Source organism: Buceros rhinoceros, unplaced genomic scaffold (genome assembly GCF_000710305.1).
Source record: "Buceros rhinoceros silvestris isolate BGI_N320 unplaced genomic scaffold, ASM71030v1 scaffold26512, whole genome shotgun sequence".
In the NCBI taxonomy this organism is placed as follows: domain Eukaryota; kingdom Metazoa; phylum Chordata; class Aves; order Bucerotiformes; family Bucerotidae; genus Buceros; species Buceros rhinoceros.
Genome location: NW_010400184.1, coordinates 12,154 through 33,066, shown reverse-complemented (window position 1 = coordinate 33,066; position 20,913 = coordinate 12,154). Strand labels below are relative to the sequence as shown.

Genomic DNA, 20,913 nt, shown 5'->3' with positions numbered 1-20,913 from the left:
GACTAAATTGATTTTTGAAAATAAGGCAAGCCTTTTTTCCTTATTTAGCAGAAGATTTGCTGCTAACACACAATTCTCTGTACCAAGTAAAAACTGAAACCAGTGGTTTTTAATTACTTAAATTCAAATTATTATTTCTGTGATCATTGAAACGTTTCAGACCCCATAACAGTGTTAAGTCTGAGTTTCCTATACCACTGCCATGACATCTGTAAATGCAGAAATCTCCTTACAGAGCTCTTGAGAATCAAGGTTCTCAGTCACGTTTATTTTTGTGTTGGCTGTAAGTTTACTTGTACAACTTTTATCCACTTCAAATCCTTCTACATACTAGATAGTTTGATGTCTAAGCTGCTATGATAAAAGGCAAGAATGAATTATTGTCTTGGTTTTGGCTGGGATAGGGCTAATTTTCCTTCTTAGTGGCTAGAATAGTGCTGTGTTTCAGATTCAGTATGGGAACTGCTATGAGAAGAATGTTGATAATAAACTGATGCTCTTAATCGTAGCTAGGAAATAAAGGACTCATCAGCTTCCCATGATCTGCCAGTGAGCAGGTGCACAAGAAGCTGAGCAGGAGCACGGCCAGGACAGCTGACCTGAACCAGCCAAAGGGATAGTCCATACCATACCATGCCCAGTATATGAACCGGGGGGAGTTGGCCAGGAGGGGTGGATTGCTGCTCAGGCACTGGTCAGAGGGTGGTGAGCAATTGCATGGTGCATCACTTCTCTTTTCTTGGGTTTTATTTCTCTTGTTATATAACTTTTCATTATGATTATCATATTGTATTATTATTTTATTTTAGTTATGGAACTGTTCTTATCTTGACCCATGAGAGTTGTTCCCCTTCTCCCCAGATTCTCCTCTCCATCCCACTGGGAGGAGTGAGTGAGCAGCTCCATGGTGCTTATGTGTTGGCTGGGGTTAAGCCACCAAAAATTATAAATACCAACAAGTAGTTAATCCTGTTGGCCTTTTCCAGTCCATGCGTGTCTAGGGAACATATCTTTGCTTATGAGCATTCAGTCTTAACAGAGGTTATCAGAGATATGGGTACAACTGAGTGCAAAATCAGGATGCCCCTAGTAATGTAGGGATTTAAGATGAAGAGAATGGAAATAGCACTTACAGCACTTTCATATTCTTGCAATATTTAAGGTGGTGTTTTTGCTGATGCCAAAACCAAGTTTAAAGACCACAGCTTTAGTGCCAGCTGGATTGAGACTGCAAAAGCAAGACTAGATTCTTTTGCGGAAAACGCCATCTTTTTGCACTCTGAGATACCAAGCAGCCCACCCAGTTAGCTTTTCTCTGTAGTGAAAGGAATTTGATTATACTGGAGTGGAATTATGGCTCTAGTAATTACCACTCATTTCTTAAAGTGCAGCTAAGTAACTGAACCCAATATTACAATGAGAGGTACAGACATTGTATTTTGAAACACACCATGCACAAGTTTTCCTTTCAGGTTTTTAAGTTTAATGTTAATTTCACCTTGCTTCTAATAAAACAAGCATTGATATTTCATTTTCCTGCCCTTACTACTTACAGAAGCCAATAGAAATAATGATTCCTCTCTCAGATCTATTACAGTGTACAGCTATTGCCACTGTAAGGATTGGGTCTGCTATTATAGAAATACTGAAAAGCTCCTTCCAGGAGTTTTTGCTCTGTACTGGGAATTGGGAGCAGATGTTAACTAGGCAGGGGTGTATTGTCTTCATTTAGCCTAAAGAGGAAAACCCCCAGATCAGAAAACAAGGAAGGGGAGAAAGCAAAGCTTGTATAGCTTGGCTTTGTGGATATTGGAAAAAGTTACGCCCAGAAGACATGACTGGGTATGGGAGCTCACCTGTGTGCTCTAGGGTAGCCAAAAAGCAGCTGAGTTCTAAACATGTAACCGGAAAGTTACAACAGAGACTGAAATATTGCTCAGGCCATTTGGGAAATTCTTCAATAGAACCTTCCCCCTTTTCTCCACAGACTTGGGCTTTGTAGGCTTGTTATTTATTTTGTTATTACAGGTTTACTCTTCAAAGACAACATAACTTAGGAAAGAATAGGGGTCACATTATTTTTATCACATGGACAAATATACCTTAAAAAAAACTTAATCATGCAAACCTAGTACTTAAAATTTGCATGGATAAATTGACCTGTGTAAAACTATATGTTACTTGTTGAAAGAATCTGGAACTAACAGACTGTCACAAATAACATTCTGTATCATAAGGTTAAGGGTGAGATATTACTGAAATCAATGAGAAGTGAAACCCATCAAGAAATGTTTTAATTAGATATTCAAAAATTTTCAAGTAAAAACTAACTAAATTATTTTAAGCACTTCTGCATGAAGTGTAACTAAAAATAATACCCATTTTCACTCTTTCAAATTGAAATACATTCTGAGAACAGCAGTAAAACTGACACCAGGATATAGCCTTAGGGGTCTGATCTATGATCTTCTGATTAAGCTCTAGACAAAGAACAGGGTTAATTTTGAAGTGTTGAAGATATTCAATTCTCTGATTTCCCCCCCCCTTACATTTCTTACATTCTAAGCATTTGTGTATTTTTTTCTGTAATTACAGCTGTTCGCCTTTTATTAAATTTTTCATTTACTAGGGTCATAGATAGTTTTTTGTATTACAGTCAGCACAACAATACATACATTTATAAATGAAGGTAAAGAAAGGGTATGCCCAGTGCAAGGTGGTAGGTCACCTTTAGTGAAAGGTTTGCTGTAACAGAATACCAGAATAAACCCAAACAAACCGGGGAATAAAACGTAGGCTAATGTGGAAGTCGTACTAAGTATTACTGGTAAATTGCGATGTACGCAGCAGCCACTGCATGTTATTCAAAGCTGCTAACAGAGACACTGAAACAAGCCTGCTGTACAGGTGCTCAATTTTGATTTAATAGTCTGTACAGTATCAAACTATATAAAATGTTTAAAAAACACAATGAGAATTATAGTATTTTAAAAATTTTTTATATTGTAAAAATTTTTAAATTAGGTCCAAACCACCATTAAAAAAGGTATGAAATGTGCAATTTTGCAAGTGGAAACAAGGGGCACAAGAAGGGTTTCATTAGAGTTAAGAGTTGGTTTGTAACTTCTCTGTTTTCAGTATCTTCATATACCTGGTAGTCACACAGACCTCAGAGCGGATTGCTTCAGGCAAGTAGGACATGGTCTAAAAGTATCATCACTGATTTCAGTAGGGAATATTGACTGCAATAAGGAGTAAAGGCTTTTTTAAGAGACAAATGTACAGTACAGTCTATTTTTGTTCCTGCATTTTCCAAGTATTTACATAATTGTTTTCTAACTACAGAGCTGTGAAAGCAGTGAGCCATATGGATCTATAATATATATGGCAGAATATTTTAAAATCCTAAATCTTCTTGAAAGAAAACTTGTAAAGGTCTGCATCTAGAATAACATGAGTATTTACTTGTGTTTTAACCAAAAGCTGCAAAGATTATGTATTTCCAAGTGTACTAAAATTAATATAACTCAGTATTTTTTAAAAGGCAGAAATCCTTTCCACTTATTTCTCAGAAAGCAGAGTGAGGAACTGATAATTAAAGGCAATATAAATGGTAGGCAAGCTGAAACAGATGGCTGTAACATAATTATTGAGCCTTAACTGGCACTTAACACTAACTCTACTTTCAATGTGACAAATACAGTTAGACACCTATGTTGACATAAACGTGGTGCACTTAACTACTTTTATGTAACTGAGGTATTAAAATTGTCATAAAAACACATCTAAAGTAGAGAAAATGATACGTGGAAGAGAATAATAGTAATTTCTTTAGTATTCAATGATTAGTAGTTGTTGTTTGTTGTCTTCCAATATCCTTAACTTAAAATTTCTGTGCAGAGTCTTTGTCTTACTCCTCCACTAGATAGGTAGCTTGGGAAGATGGAAGAACATCGCTCTTTTCCAGCAAGAATTAATTATGAAGACTTGTGGGTTTTTTAAATTATGTATAATAAGCTAAAAGTGTGTGCATCTCACACGCTGCATATGGTACAGTTTTAATATATACACTGTCATTGTACACAAGCATCTTGTATATACACTGATACCGCCGTCACTAGGAAATCAAAAGTCAATAGATAATGAACCTTGTGCCGTATCTTCTCTTCCTCTAACATAGATTTCACATGGAATCTCTTCCATCACCCTGTCTTCAATGACTTGCTCAGGGCAGTCATGCACTTGTTTGAAAGTGTAACTACTTTTCTTGAATGTGCTATTAAACGTTTTCATTGGCTGAGGCTGCGCAAAATCATTGCGGAAGGGGAGTTCCATGGAGCTGAGGTTTGTCCTGCTTTGTTTCATATTAGAGGCCTGGGAGCCACAGTGGTGGTCATGAATGCATCTGGAAGCTGTTGAAGGGCGTCTCATTTTCTGATAGTTTTCAAGTTCTTCTGATAAATCTGCCAAATCTGCAGAAATTTCTTTGTCTCTTAGTGAAAACAGTTCATAATGTGGAGGATCAAATACTTCCTGGAAACCAGTTTTATTGAAAGCAGTCTTGCAAGCCATAACCTTCTTGCGAGGTTGTTTTACTTGTACTAGAATTGAAATGATGAGAAGAACTAAAACTATCCCTGTTGTGATGCCAATGATTGTTCCATGAGTTTTGGTGATTTGTTCAAACAATCCAGTTTTTTTCTTTTCTGCAAAGAAAAAAGTAAGGATTATGATAAGGCTTTTATTATCTTCCACACTTTGATCATGTATTAAAACAAAGCAAGCTGTACTGTGATTGCTATATTAGTGCTGTATTAATGAAATTTCTTACTGGCACTGGAGGCTAGACCTGCATGTCAGTGGTATTTATACTAGGTCTGCGCATTTGTTCAGCAAGTCTAATTCCTTGACTGCATTAGTGGTTACTGTATGATAATTCAGTGGCAGCTGAAACTCTGTGGCCAGTGCATGTTGACTCGGCTGTGATGTAACAGAATACTAGAATAAACCCAAACAAACCAGGGAATAAAATGTAGGCTAATGTGGAAGTCATTAAGTCCAGAATGGAAGAACCCTGAACCTATACTGATCAGTTCATATTCCAAAATACACTAGTTAAATAGGCTTAAATTAACCTTAAATAGGTTAAATACAGCTACAGATGATGTTTCTTACCATGGTTTGCTCCTGCTGGTAACATTCCCATTGTATTTCCATTGATGTCAGTAGAAGGAAATGCAGATTTAAAATTAGCTGCTACTTCTTTAAAAGGGAGATACTGTCGTGGTGATGATGTAGGAGTGACTGTACTATTTTTCACATCTCTTGGAAACATAACAACTGTGTCTATTGCGTAAGTCTTATACCTATTCCGACACAGGGAGCTATAGCATAGCTATGTTCCAGTCTTAACAGTCCAGTAATCAAGTCAGTTGGGAAAAAAAAGAGGAGGTGGGGGATAGGGGAAACCAACCAACCCAAATCATACGGCACTTTCATATGGAAGTATAGTACTTCATATGAAAACACACAAGATGGCAGCATCAGAACAAGATGGTTTTCCATACTTAAAATTCTTATTTGAAGCTTAAAATTTTCTACTTGGATTTCTGTTCTGTAAATGTACTCGTCCTAGGTGACTGAAAGAATTCTACACTGAGACTCTGCAACATCCGCTAGCGGAGGAGAAGAGCATTTAAGATTATGTAGAAGAAAATGTAGTAGCCTAAATGCTGCATATTATTTTCAGATATCTGGCTCCTAGCACCTGTATGTGTGGTGTGCACCCAAGGACTCCACACACAGTGCATGGAGTTATGCACTGTCCTCATAGGCTGTTTGAAACAGTCCATATACTAGAGACTCCTGAGGAATCAGCTAACAAGAAGTTATAGCTGAAATGCAGTTCTGCTTCAGAGCTTGGAGTGTTTACACTGATTTACATTTATACCTTGAATGTGAAGGACGGTATCTCCCTTCGTCCTGCCTAGCTTAGATCTTAGTGTTACCATACTTCATGGGGGCTATGAATTTCAGTGCCACCGCGGTTCTCTCATCTGCATCTAGGTTTTTTAATTCTTGAAAGATATCTCTTAAAAGAAATTGCACACATCTGACTTTTCTATCAATTTTTGTGTCACTGGGCTTAGGCATAAGGTAGGTCACACTATGCTCAGATTTAGGTAGCTATTAACATGGACTAAATGAGAACTCCGGGTGCCTGCACAATTGAGTTGAGGAACAATTGAGGAATTGAGCACAATTATGAGAAGCTTTCTTTTGATGGCTAGATACTGCTCATTTGGTTGCATCAGCCTCCCTTCAGTTTACCTTAGCAGGCAATCTCGATCTGGTCTTCAGATGTCTCTTGACTATCTGCCGTGCAAGTATTACAGCAGAATTTAGCTTGTATTCAACATAAAACTCAGTAGGTTATTCATCACCAGATACAGCAATTTAAAAATGTGAAGAAAGTGTCTTTCCCAGTATCATGATTTTGTTTTAATGAAATAGTTTTTTTAAATACTGCAGTATATGCATGAAATGTGGATTCTAGGAAAGATTCTAGAAAACAGTTGGGAAAGATGGGAAAGACATATAGAAATTGAACTTAAGTAGGAATGTTGAATATTACTAAAGCTAAGGATTGTGTAGAGGAAGCTTACTTTTATATGGAAAACTTGGCAGTTATGGATCATTTTTCTTTACTGAAAGCTTCCATGATACTACATTAGAGTTTTTATTAGTAGGGCAACTTTTTTTTTGCCCAAAATGCAATTTCAAAGTAATTAAAAAAAAATTACTGAAATTTAAACAGGATTTGTGTTGAAAAACCGTTTTATTTGAAGATTTTCTGTAGAGAAGGTTTTGACCCTTCCTGCAGGGTCAGTTTCTCTTTGTAATGAAGTATATATTTAAATCTTTCTGGAGTTTTGTGTTCAGATCCATTTATGCCTCTCTATTTATAAAAGAAAAACAAACTCAAAGCTATTGTATTTTTGTTTCCTTTTAGCAAAAAAATTGTTGACCTTAAACAGGTTTTGTTCCAACTCTGAAAATTCATTTATTGTTGAAGCACAAGTGAATTGATTCGTGCTTTAGCAGAATAATGATTTCCTCAAATTATGAGAATTTTTTCCCACAAAACTTGATATTTAAACAAGTCTTTACTGCAGCTGCATGTAGGTTTAAACAATATTCCCCTGCCCTGTGTTCTAGAAGCAGTGATTTATATGTATCTGTTTTACATAAGCAATGATTTCTCGCTTTCTAACATCATCTTCCTTTCCACCCTTTCTCACGCCATATGCAGCAGTTGCATTTACTCTGAGATAGTCTGTGATTAACAACTTAAGTTTCTAAATTGTATTGGTCTTTGAAGATTGTTGCTTCTATTTCAGCCCTGAGAAAGCCTTTTTGTGCTTGAAAACTTGTTTGTCTTTTGCCAGCTCTGTATTTTTTCTCTAAGAGGTATTACCTGCCCCTGTGATCTTTGCTGCATTTAAAGTTTAGAAATTGATAGGATGCAACCTGGCAAATACTAAATTCTATTTCCTATTAAGCTGACATCCTTTTAAAATAGAGTATATGCTGAAGAGGAAGAAATTTAATTATAAAGCAGTAAGATCAATATTCAGGATGCATACGTGTCTCCTGAGTTTAAATAAAAAATTTGGAGCACCTTCCTGAGATTAGTAGAATAGCTGTCTTCAGCATATTTCTGTGGAAAAAATGCATTTCATGACTTTCTTGAAAGGCAAACTGACCAGCCTAGCTCACAAAAGCTATATTTTGCACTATATTCACCTCTGCAGTGATTTTCATCCCAAGGGTACGCACAGTTTTGAATGCCATTGCAGACTAAAGAATTATTGATGCACATGTTGCTATGGCAGAAGTAAGTGTTGCCTGAGCAAGGAGCTGCAGGAGAGAAGAGAAATGAAATATTAGGAATTTTTAATAATTGATGCATTGTAATAAAACTAGTAAATTCCTGTTACTCCTTTAGTGTGCATACTCATTCTTTATCTTTTTTCAAACACAATCGCATCACTAATTATTAGATGGTTGACTCTCCTGTTGTTGCTTTCAGGTGTATTATCAATGCTACAAAAATATATTCTTGCTCTAAATAGCAGAGACAGTCACACAACACAGATAATGGAACAAAGCTTTAATACTTGTCCTTAAGAACTTAATAATCACACACTCATCATCAATCACATATTTATTCAGTCTGCTGTGCATCTGCTGTGTAGATGTTGTGAAGCAGTTCATGAGCATCTGCATTTTAAAGCCCATTAATATCTTAAGGCAAATCAGATTTCAGCTTGTGGAGGACTGTTTCAGTAACTGCAAGGGATTTCAGTAACTGGAGGCATCTAAGTCATTCCCGCTTGTGACAAAGCGCTTAGATCCTCCTATTGAGCTAATGCAGGGATTGAGAGAGCACAGTTTAGCTTTTTATCTATCTATATATAGTTAGAAATTTGAAGAGATACATTAAGTAGAAAGTTGCCCTAAAGATCTTGTTTCCAAGAATGTTTGTTATAGCACCTTGATGTTAGAAAAATATATTTTAAAAAAGTAGTAATAATCCTTTTCAGGATGTCATATAATACATGTAGGGAATTTTTTGTGAGTTCAGGGCACTGGACAAATAATTGATTTTCCCTTTGTCTCGGTATGTGCTATTTTTTATGATATTTTTATTCTTAGTGGAGTCCAGTTATATATTAAACAGCAAAGATGTGTGATAGACATCCTACTATTTGGTTTCATAGAACTTATTCTTGAGCAGCCTGGATTCTCTGAAACAATGCAGAACCCAAAGGGTACAGCATCATCATGCTTACATCATGATTTCTTACCATAGGTCCATGTGTATTCTGCTGGTGTTTCAATATGGATCTGTACAGACTTGAGTTCTTTTGGAGGCACAGAGGGAGAATTAGGATGTAAGACTTTATTTCCCTGAACAGGAGAATTTTTTCAGGTTTCTGTATTTTTGGATGGTGCATTCTGCTGCTGCTTCTCCACCCACCTGTGCAGACTCTATTTTACATACCTGTGTAGTCTCTGACATTGTTTGGAGATAGCTTTTGTTCACAAGTTCATAAAGATGGGACAAATTGACTTAATTTCCCCCTTTTTTTTGTTATGTGGGGAGTACTAAGTCTAAAAGTCACAATGACTGATCAGTTCCAGTCCAAGACTTGAAGGATATAGCTGGACTCATAACAGCTGCCTAAGGCTGGTGCAATGTTCAGTGTTCTTTGTATCTAGCATTATTCATGTATTGCATCAAGCCAGAAATCAAATACATTGATTTTTAACATTGCTGTTAGAATTACTTGGTCAAATCTGTAAGTAGCACTACATGTGCATTAGGTGACTGTCATGCACAATTAGTTCATTTATGTAAATCTTTTCAAAGACTGATTGTTTTCATGGTTGGCTTCATATAATTACAAATCATTAGGTAGAAGAGAAAAATAGATTAATGATCTGATAGTAAGATAAGCATGGATTCACTTTTTTCAGTTGGAAAAATTGCTTATCAATACATTATTTAAAAATACATGAAACATTTTTCAGACGCATACTTTTCAATTACCCTATTTAAGAAGGACAGTATCTCAAGTTAGAAGGTAAATAAGAAGAACCACATACCTTTGCAAATTTCCTTCTGCTAATGACCTTTGAATGGCTTTAAAATCTTAAGCTTGGAAAATTATCTAGTTTTAGGAGTAGTTACTCTTTCAACCTCTTGCACTCAAACCCCCCCCCACTCCAATATTTGTAATACAAAATAGAAAATTTCCCTGGTAAAGTTAATTGCATTTTTTAGATTGAAAGCTGGAATAATTTCCAGTATCACTAATATTATAATTGTGTTGAAATAAAAGCTACTGGAAAAGCAGATACCAATTTTGCAAGCTGTGCTTAAAACATGTACTGAAATTCATAATATCTAAAGTTGATTAAATGCCTACTGTAGGTTAAACAAGTGACTAGTTTGAAACATGCAATTGTTTATTACTCTGAAAGTAAGCAATAAGCTACTTCTCTTCTAAGTCTCTTTTAGTTCAGAAAGATCATTTTACAGGAAATAACTTTTCTCCTGTGTTAAACGTTATTGTTTTATGGAACAGAATATAAAATCTACTTGTCCTGTAACCTGAACTTTTTTGCAAGATGGTGGTTCGAATCCCTTTCAGGACTGGCTACAGACATGCTAGTTTGGTCAAAAAAGTTATTTGACAGCAAATCTCTACTATTTATTCTTCAAGCCAAACCTTTGGAAACCTTTAGCACAAACACAGGTCTGATTCCCTGAAGTGGCAGATATGTTTTATTCAGCTCTCCCCATGTATTTCAGATCTGCTCTGCAGTTCTAAACTTAGTCTACGTTAGTGCTGAAGATGCCACTTATTTTCATGTTCTGCAATGTGGACGATGTTGCCCTTTGTAAATATGGAAACAAATTTCCATTAAGCTCAGAGAAAAGCACTTAGAAATCCTCACAAAAAAGCATGCTTTCAAAAAAATCTGAATTTATAATGAGAATGAAGACTATCTCTAAGCCAGGCTATGGAACCCAAACAGAAGTCCAGATTACATTTACAGCTCTGCCTTCTCAAATAAACTTGAATTTAACTGCTTATCCATGGCTGTGCAGCGCAACTGGGCTTTGCTAAGGGAACGTGTGTAGGGTTGTTTAGCTGCCACAGGCAGCTGAGGAGGGAGCAGCTTAGGTGTAGCTGGACTGGGTATAGTTCCAGATCGGAAATTGAAGGTAGAGCTCTAGATAGGAAGAAGATCCAGGCTCTGCAGGGTCACATGTGTTTTCTGGCCTTCTGAACATCCAGTGTGGGCTTTGAGAAGAGCCAGTTGTGGTGACTGGCAGGGAACTGGAAGATCAGGACTAGTGGGAGCACACACTTGTAGTCAGTCCCATTGTGGCATTTAAGTCTGTGCTCGTTTGTAGAACTCTTTGTGAGAAGGACATGGCCTAGGGCTGTGTTATTAATGAAAAACCTCTTAAGAACAGAGATTCTTCAGGAACCGTGTTTATAACTGTAACAAAGCAAATATTTAATTTATCTGCTTGTATGTAAAGGAAACAAACAACCTTTCATGTGTTGCTGCTGCATAACATAGATGATGCTTCTCCTAAAATACCTGAAATACCCTGATACCAGGGGAATAGGCACTTTAAAATCTACTTACGATCCACAAACGAAGTGAACAGCATTCTGAATCTGCTTAGTCTACTGCCTTCGTCTGCCCACATTCGTACCACACCTGTCCCAGTCTGCAGCGTGACATCGTTTGCTACAGTGCTGCAAAACTTTGCCTTCAGGTTTTCAATAGAACTGCTTCCATCATATACAGCAACAAAGTTTCTTTTGCATTCATTTGAATGCTCCATTTGATAGTCGAGAAATCGTAAATAAATCTGTTAGAAAAGAGAAATTAATGTCTCTAGGAAAAGTAAAACAGAGAAGACAGTTCTCTCTCTTAGCAAATCTTGAATAAGATGTTTTGTCGTCTTATGCATATGTGTAACTCCCAATTCACAATGCTTTTAGACTTACATTTTCGCATTAAATGTCAATGTGGAGTATTCCTTGAAATTCATCTTAAATACCCGTTTCACTTGTCACCCCCTTTCCCAAAACAATCTTTACTCCATAATGTACTCTGACATATTTCTGCTCCCCTCAGAAAAGAATTAAAAGGCAACACACTAGCTGAAGAAAGCTCTAAGCAGCTCTGCTAAATGAGCAGCCTATTAGTCTAGAAGAGATACAGGAAACTTATAAATGTGCTAAAAGAATTTTAATGGTATTTTGACTGTTCTTTTTTTTCTTTTTAAATTTATAAAAACAATGTCAAAATATAAGAGAAGGAGTCTAGTCAGAAAAGCTCTGCAGTAAAATGATTAAATCAAAATTTGTCACTTCAGGATGGGTGGAAGCAGGAGAAAAATAAGCTGGCTATCTAGGAAGAGTTAATAAATTTAAGCCAATCTTAATTTCTCCAAAAGAAGAAATCTAATCCCAGAGAAAGAATTCATATTAGAGCCTATGCAGCAAGGAGATGAGAAGACCAAGATGATGCTTGAAGAGTAAAAGTAATTTATTTTACTGGAGCTGAAAACTTGTCCAAGACTATAATTCCTTTAGAATTGCATGAAAAGATCATAGGGCTTTTTAATCTTTTGAATGGTTGTCTTGGCATTTTTAAAATTCTAGTGAAAGTTGATGAGGTATGTAGCTAAGTTACCTAAGCATGCTGCAAAGCCTATCTTTAAAAATTCCTTGGATGCTATTCTTTTGACAGAGAAGAAAGCTGTCTATGTGGAGGCTGCGGTCCCTGCTCCAAGGGAGAAGAGGTGTTCCTCCTTTGTCCATGAAGTCTTAAGTATTCCTCAGATAAGCTTGGGCCTAGACTAGGTGTTCTGAGAACAGTTTACAACTACCTCCCCATCTGATAATGTGGATAATAAAGATCTTTTACACAGTGCAGGTTTTCATGCATCTGCCTAATCACAAGAATCTCAAATTCCTTTTCAGATTATAAAGCAGGGAAGACAGGGTAGATGAATACCACACTTGCTGCTGTATCACCTATTTTCTGCCCTTTTGCTGGATCTTGCTTTCAACTTCATCTAGTGCCAAAGCCTTTTAAAACTAAATTTAAAAAAGAACTCAATAAAACAAAACTTACCTTTTTCTTGGGGGGGGATGTGTGGGGGGGAAGATAGCCCCCCACATACACTTAACAGGCTCTACTGAACACCGTAAAAGAGCACAGGAACAGACAGGTGACTCTTGTCAACCTGGCTTTCCTTGCCAGTGTTCTTCAGAGGCAAGTTGCCAGCACTGTCTCACCTTGCACGTTCTGTGAAAGCTGTAGCCTGTGCCGTATTATCATGTTTCATCTCACTGTTTTGTGATTTTTCAGTACATATATTTTTTTGTTTGTTTTACTGCCTTCTTTGTTAGGTTTACTGCTGGAAATTCTTGGCTGCATTAAGAACCTGTCTTCCACTGACATCTTCTTACAAACATGAGCTGTTAAGTACGGTATTTGGGCTGAGACATGGTACTTTCATTTAATGAATGGCTTTATCTGCTGTGAAATTATAATGGAAGCTAAAATAAATTAGCTCACATTTAGTAGAGATATCCTGTGTAGAAAACCAAAGAAATAATTCCATTAAAAGACATCAGCTCTGCAAAAGCTCCTTCTGGTTAGTGTGATAGGAAAGTAAATATAAAAGGACTTCACTCTTAGATAATTTTGATTATTCTAGTAATTTTCTGAAATGTGAAGGTAAGTTAGTAAATATCTGTAATGCAGATTTTAAGTCATTTCATTGCTGCAGTTCTGTCAGTTTTAAAAATTAATTTTTATTACAAAATCAAATTGAGGAAATTAAAAATGTATATGCTTATTTTTCTCAAGAGACTGCACCATATCAGATCTAATGAATTTTATCATCATAATTCTGCCAGAGTTGAAGCTTGAGAAACCACTGTCGGAATACTAAGAAATATTTTTCTGTAATGTTTTAACTCAATTTAGGATGATGATCTAATATCAGGACTGACCCAACTATAATTCTGCCTTCTGGCAACATTCAATAATTTATTAAAATACTTAAGCATAAGACCTGGTGCACTCAAGTGGCAATGTAGGGAGAAAATGGTTTCATTATTGTTTCTGGAAGAACTGCTACTATTACTTAGACTAGTATAGGGCTCTTGGGAATTGAGTCACTTCCTCAAAGGCTCATATATGTTAATGGAGTTTTAGTTTCTTTCTTGCCTTCTTCTCCTATTACAGTCTTTTCGGTTGCCAATTTGGAAGTTGGTGAAAAGGGCTGGTTAGTTAACTATGAAGAATGTGTGAGAAGGCATAGAGCAGATTTGTCATTTTAGCAGCTACTGCTTAAAAATATCTTTTAAAATTTTTATGAACATGCAATCAGTAGTATGTGGTTTAATATACCTAGAGAAGCAAAATTACAGATGTGTGAGCTATATGGGGAAAAAAGTATTCCTCAGTCCAACTTGTAAGTAATTAACAAGTATATTTTTCTGAAACATTCCGCTGTGGTTTATTGAACAGGTTATAGCTATTGTGTTTAGGAATTATGAATAGGATTTTATCCTTCTCTGCAACCAACAATAAAGTTCAAGTTGCTTTTAATGAGCAAAAGATAGTAAAGTTTTCATCAGAAGTCTCTAGTTCTGCAGACACAATCATAAATACCAGGTACCTAGGTAACAAATGCTGGTTTTTGGCTCGAGCAGCTAATATGTCCCTTTAGGGCTTGGGCAGAAAAGCTCTAGCAGATTTTATTGTGGCACTTTGAAAGGGTGTGTTCCTATAGCTAAGCCAGAAAGAGAAAGAGTGGTAGTTCAGCTGTTCTCAGATAAAGCCTTTCATTTTATCTCAGGCTGCTGCTGAAAGTGGGTTTGAAGGTGCTGGATTGTGAATTAGACTGGGGAGGAGCAGGTATGTGTTCTGTTAACTTCGAGCGGAACCAAATTTTCCAACAGAGCCACTGGAGGCAAGATTTTAAACTGTGGCAGCAAGATATACTGGAATTTATCAAAGCTGTTATCCAGCATTTTTGCTGGCAGTCTTCCATCAAAACCAGAGTCCAAGTCAAAATGCCCTTGAAAATTGTTGCTTAAACAGTTTTCACAGTTATTTTTCTGTTTTAAGATTCAAATAATAGGGATAAACTTCAGGGATAAACTTATAGGAAGAAGCCACAGATACACAATTAATTTCAGTGAAAGTGAGACATTATGCAAATCACAGCTAGTGACTATTACCTGTTACTAATGACTTGGAAGCCCATTATATGCTGAATGATATGAATGAAACCCACCTTAGCATTTGGAGTAGCTTTAATTGTCCATATGCAGTCAACTGCTTGTCCCGGTTTTGTTTTTCCTTCTTGTTCTACTTGACTGGAACGTACTATTCCATCAGCTCCTGAAAGCTCAAACTGGCAATCTAGGGAGAAGATACACCTTGCTGTCAAATGCAATATGATATTAATTTTAAAATTCATGTATAAAGAAATTGTTATTGTAATACTAGACCTGGAATAGGATTTAAAATACCTCCTAGGTAAGTGAAGTCAGGATCTGTAATAGAAAGAAGTCATGAATCAGAGGGGCTATTAGTGCTTTTGAGAATCACTTCAAGGTTTAGTATAATCAGACAATTACGTCCATTTCTTATGTCACAATAAAAACTGCCAGAAAGTTTACTGAATCAATTGGAAGGTATAGAGATGACATTTTTTTAGGTGGTAACATTATTCTGCAAAGATTGACCTTATGTGTATAAGGTAATACTATACTGACAGTGCAGATTTCCAGTATAACACCGAAAATGACTCTCTGGTATTTTATTCCCGCATTACATTCTGCATTTAACTATGCCAGTTTTCACTGAAATAACTGGCTCGCCCCTAGAGTACAGGGGATCTGTATGTGCATCATCTTTATCAGATTCCTGTCTGTCTAGTTCTGAACAATTTGAATTGGAGTAGTTTAGTAGAATGTATGAACACTTAAAAATTGCTATTAATAAAGAATATAAAGAAGGCCAGTTCAGTACTAAAGATAGTCCTTTTGTGGGTACCCATGACTCTTCTGTTAGGCCAGGTAGCACAGTTCTAGACATGGTTTATGAAGTCAGATTTTCACCTTGATTGCTCCTCAATTTCCTCTCTTCTAAACGCAGTCTGTAGGTAATGTATCTGTAGTATATACTCTAGTATCATACTCTATCCGTATCACTAGTGAAGTAAGAATATACTCTTTCATAATGGTTAACTGATGGTACTTGACTTTACCGGGATTAGAGCTTGGCTAAAAATGAGTCTGTAACGGGCTCGGACAGCCAAGGCTTGTATTTCATTGATCAGGTTAATGTTCCCTCGCAAATCAGCACAGAAACTCACAAGATGCACCTTTCACAGCTGTGGCATAGAAAATCACTGCAGAAATCATGCAAATCGTAGTTATGTGTGTGTAAAATGTTGGTCTATGCTAAGAAAGCACTAGTTCATGCAAAAAGTGCATGTCTGTTTTCTACAAAATTCTTTTCCAAATGAAGATCAAGAATTTGGCTCATTCTCTGATCCTCTAAATGTTTTTCTCTACAGGGAGTTTATTGCTTCCCCTAAAATGCCTCAGTCCTGAGCTCAATCAGCAGAGCTGAGAAAATGACTTCTTTGCCTTCCTCTGTTTTAGTTAGCTATAGGGAAATCTATGAACCATATATGCAAAATTCTGCAAGATTTTCAACCTTGTGAACTGATTTTTTTTATCAATGAAGTGGGGGTGTATGTGCCTGTCCCCTTCCATTCTCACAATCCCCAAATATTTTACCACATTCTATGTAAATGTAGAGGAAAGAAAAGGAAATAAAAATATCAATCTCCAGTTGTTGCAACCTATTTATATTGTGAAAGTAATATACAATTTAAATGTATACTTATAGTTCCAGCCTGGAACTATGCTAAACTAGTTTGGAAAGTGATGTTAATGAAAAGGCTTTGGAAATGGATTTCAGAAAAATGCAGAAGTACTGCCTCTAGGAAAACATTCTGGCATGTTATTCCCAGTGGACTGGTGACTATGTTAATCTGGAGTTTCCAAGTCTAAATCCCTAGCAAGATAAACACTTCTATAAGCAGCAATATATAATAACGTACAGCTTTTCATGTGGTGTAGTGGTGAAGACCAGTTGGGTGAAGATTACACTACAAACTTATGCCTGTGTATACATTTATAGTAGTAGCAGAGCTGACATTTTTATATTGTCTTTTGTCCCAAAGGACAGTAAAATGCTGGTGGCTACCTGTGTAGTATATATGAGGTACAGCAGTCAAGCGTTGTGCAAGGAGGACATAAGGTCGAACTTTCTTGACAGGTTTAAGTGGCCCCACAGAGCAGATGTACTTCTTGTGTGTCTAAAGGCACTGTCAGCGTATTATTATTGTCTCCTTCGTACCCTGCAAACTCCACAGTACTTCTGAGCAAAGAGCAACTCTGTTGGCTGAGCTTGTGGTTTGAGGGAATCTTGTACTGAGAGCTGATGCTTGGCCTGTGTGGGTATTTCCTCTGGCTTCTCAGAATAGAGATTTTAAAAATGTTTTGCATTTGGCTGGAAGTACTGCTGTGGATTTGCTGCAGGTGTTTTTGTCTTAGTGTCTTATATTCCTAGAAGACAGCTGTTGAAAATGAAAGCTACTTGCCTACGTAAATACTACTGGTAAAACTGATACAAGTCAGAGTGACAAAGAGGGAAATTGCTAGGGCCTTTAGCATGAGCAAGATCAACTGACTTCTTCGCTAGCAAACTACAGATGTGTGATTTCCTTCAGTTGATTTTCCAAAGTGGTTTCAGTCAGGCACGCTGTAGGATTAGCAGGACTGAGATTTTAACTATTGCACTGTCACTTTTTGCCTTGTAAGTGTTTATGATGAAACGCAGCTCTAGACTGCCAGCATAAACACATCCACAGAGTTCAATGGGAGCAGACAGTCATTAACTCGGTCAGAATTTTAGGTATTTTTACCTGGTATAAATGAATACTTTGCTTGAAATCCCTTTCCTTCCAGCTCCTCGTCAGAAGTAAACTTGATCCACATAAATCTCCCTGTTGATCTAATTAGTGCAGGACTTTTCAGACCACAGTAACGATTAATGAGAGGGGAGAAACCAAAAGGTCCATCTCGAACTTCCAGATGATCAAACCGACATTCAAATGAGGGTTCTATGTAATAAGGTTCATCAAAAGTCAGCTCAATTCTCTGTCGTGGAGCAGCTGGACATAAAATTAAGATTAAACGAAGGTCAACATGAAATAGTGAAGAGACAGGCCTCCAAAACAGCAAGATGAAAAGAAACTGGAAACTTCTCAAAATACAGTCTCTGGCAGTCTGCTGCAGAAACTAATTACAGAAACTAATAAAAATTTAAATGGTTGTATAGAAGATACGTCTTCATGGAATTCTATGGAAATTTTTTGCTTGCTGATCTTTATTGTTAAAAATTCAAAAATTACACATTTGATGCAGCACGGTACAGATATTAACGTATATGCAAAGGTATTCAAACAAGGTTTAATATTAAGATATAAATTAAAATGTGTTCTGTGAAAGCAAAGCACATTAAAAAGGACAAAACATTGAGGCATGCAGAAAAGAATAGGAAACAAGAGATACAAAGAACCACTCCCTGGTATATTTCCTAAACATTCAGCCCAAATTTGGTAGCAGACATATTTATTAGAATATTCAGAGAAGTGTAAATGCTACATATATATTATTAATATGCGGGTGACTACAGATTCTGGAAAGTCTGAACCAGTGACAGCCTGACATCAGGATTTGTATCAGACCCCTAAATCCTGATGAGATGGCTACTTCGTGACTGGACTTGCACATCTCTAGTTTGGAACCATGACTTTGTATTTTACAAATAGCTTTAGTGTTTCTTATTCTTGTCATCTATTAAGCTTACATGTACTTTCAGGTACTAATTTGTATCTGGAATGAATGACAGCTTAAAGAATCACATGCTGTCTGCTGCTTCTGAATGCAGAAAGCATTTGCTTAAGTCTCTAACACTGTCTAGACCTCGTGCCTTGCTTATGGCACATATTGGCAGTAGTCTGGAGGAAGGACCATGTCTTGGCTAGAAATTGTGGAGGACCATGGTCCCACTCGGGTTCCCATAATGTTTCCTTACGAGGACTGTGAGGACAGGGGCATGGAAACTAATGCTGTGCCCCATGGAACATGTGCCTGGAACTCTGAAGCTGGGCAGGGCATCTGCTCTCCGGTGCATCTTCACTGACAGGGGAGATGCCAAACTCTAGATGTGCGTGCACAGAAGCAAAAATGAGGGTGTGAATGTGTACTAGACTGTACAAAGAAAAACTCATTGAAAAAATATTATGTGAAATTTTTCAATTAATTGATATGAATCTGATGATTAAGCTGACTAATGTTTTTAGCTGACTTCAGTGGGTTTTGGGTGCATTCTAATAAGAGGAAAAAATAATTAGCGTTTCCCAAGTCTTGCAGCCTTTATCCAAGATATTCTCATTGGAATATGGTTTTAGTCTAGTTAACAGAATTTTCGTCCTCATCACATTATTTTAATAGTGACCTCAGCAGTGCTACAATCTCCGTATTTTAGAACAGTGCTATGGCAGAGAAGTGTCTTTTATATTAAAAAGGATAGCATGAAGATTACCTGCTCGTGAGATAGACTTAGAATAACACAGTATAGGCTGGCAAATGCTGGATAGTCTTCAACCGTCTTTTACAGTTTATTATCAGCAATATTGGAAGTGATACTAAGATAACAAGCCACAACGTTTATCTTAATAGTTCTATCCCTTTCATAGATTACAGTAGATCTGATGTTGCTTTTTCTGGCTGTGAGGGTATGTTCAGTTCCATACAGCTAACTCCTGAATGTTTACATTTTTTTATGAATTTCTTGTTATCAGAGAGTGAATTCAGCTTCTTTTTCAACCAAATGATTGCAAAATTTATTATATTACCAGTATGGCTATACAATACATGGCAGTATAGTAAAATGACACAGTTTTAACAGTTCAAGATTATTCATTTAACTGTAAGGTTACAACACAACAAAACAAATACAGCATGTACCTTCTAAGATATAGATGCACTCTTGATTTGGTGGGTATGTGTTAGGGTAGTTTGGTGAAGCAAAATGTCCTCCATTACTTGTCCGTACCCAGTTATCACACTGGGTAGGAGGAATACGATTCACTCCAATATTTTGCCCACCTTAAATGAAAAAAAAAAAAGCAATGAAATAAATTTCTCCTGTAGGTTTGCAAATTTAATTTTGCAAAAGTATAACACTGATATAATGCATATCCTGTAAAAGATACTTTTCTTTCTAAGCCACAGTGGCTGCCATTACAGCAGCTTTATTTTATGGTTTACATCTTCTCCGTTCTTATGCAAATATAATCAGAAACATTTGTTAGCTTTTACTATTTTTGCTCCTGATTCCAGAGTATACTGAAGTACTTGGGTTGAAAATCTATTTACAGTAATTTGTTGGAATATAGAATGCTTATAAGAGAAGGAACTATAATATGTAAATACACTACAAACAGCAGTGGGAATTAACAAAATTACTAGCAGTAGGTAGATTGCACTGGTGGATAAGGGTCTCACTTAAGATCAAAGCTCCTTTTCTTGGGTGTACAGGGGAACATGAGCCTTGACTAAGATTATACAGTTTACTAAGCTAGTGCACCACACTGGGCCGTTCACAGGAGTTTTGTTAGCGTGGATTTCCTTACCCAAGGAGAAAGCAGTTGGAATAGTATGATCTCTCCGACATTCTTTCTTCTTAAGTACCTTTGGCCCCTTCTCCTTCATATCAGTAGAATTTGAGAGACTAAGACACAGGATATGTGGATCCTGCTAGATTTTTCCTAAATTTCACAGGGTGGTCTTACAATGTTTTTTATATTTATGCAGATTTTCTTGGCAGACCTATGAGAGGGAGTACATGCTGATACAGGTCTTATCTGCCTCCAGTAAATTAGAGCACCTTTCACTTGTATCTTGGCAGCTTTTTGATTTATGGGGGTGAAAACTTAGTCTCTCCTGCAGAAATTGTTCAAGGAAATTCTGTAGGTGTCAGTTCAAGAAATTCTGTTCTCTGAAGTGTGGGTTAATGCCACATATGAGAAAATAAAGTTTGTGAAACTGATGCCTTCGCCACTCAGCAGACTTCAAAAATATTTGTGGGTGGACTATTTGAAAAGCTTGTTGACAGATACAGAAAACATGAATTTCTGTGGTGTTT

The 20,913-nt window shown here is 36.7% G+C and overlaps 1 protein-coding gene across 1 annotated transcript in view; it reads right to left on the bottom strand.

The window, feature by feature from the left end:
* Positions 1-4,043: 4,043 nt before the first annotated feature.
* Positions 4,044-20,913, bottom strand: part of NETO2 (neuropilin (NRP) and tolloid (TLL)-like 2) — a gene marked incomplete at its 5' end in the record, with an annotated part of 17,298 nt that continues 428 nt past the window's right edge. The window contains 7 exons of the mRNA XM_010131759.1: positions 4,044-4,706; positions 7,807-7,920; positions 11,233-11,461; positions 14,915-15,042; positions 15,132-15,176; positions 17,624-17,872; positions 19,734-19,874. Of these exons, the coding sequence (XP_010130061.1) occupies positions 4,126-4,706; positions 7,807-7,920; positions 11,233-11,461; positions 14,915-15,042; positions 15,132-15,176; positions 17,624-17,872; positions 19,734-19,874 (1,487 nt within the window). The remainder of the gene's footprint in view (positions 4,707-7,806; positions 7,921-11,232; positions 11,462-14,914; positions 15,043-15,131; positions 15,177-17,623; positions 17,873-19,733; positions 19,875-20,913) is intronic.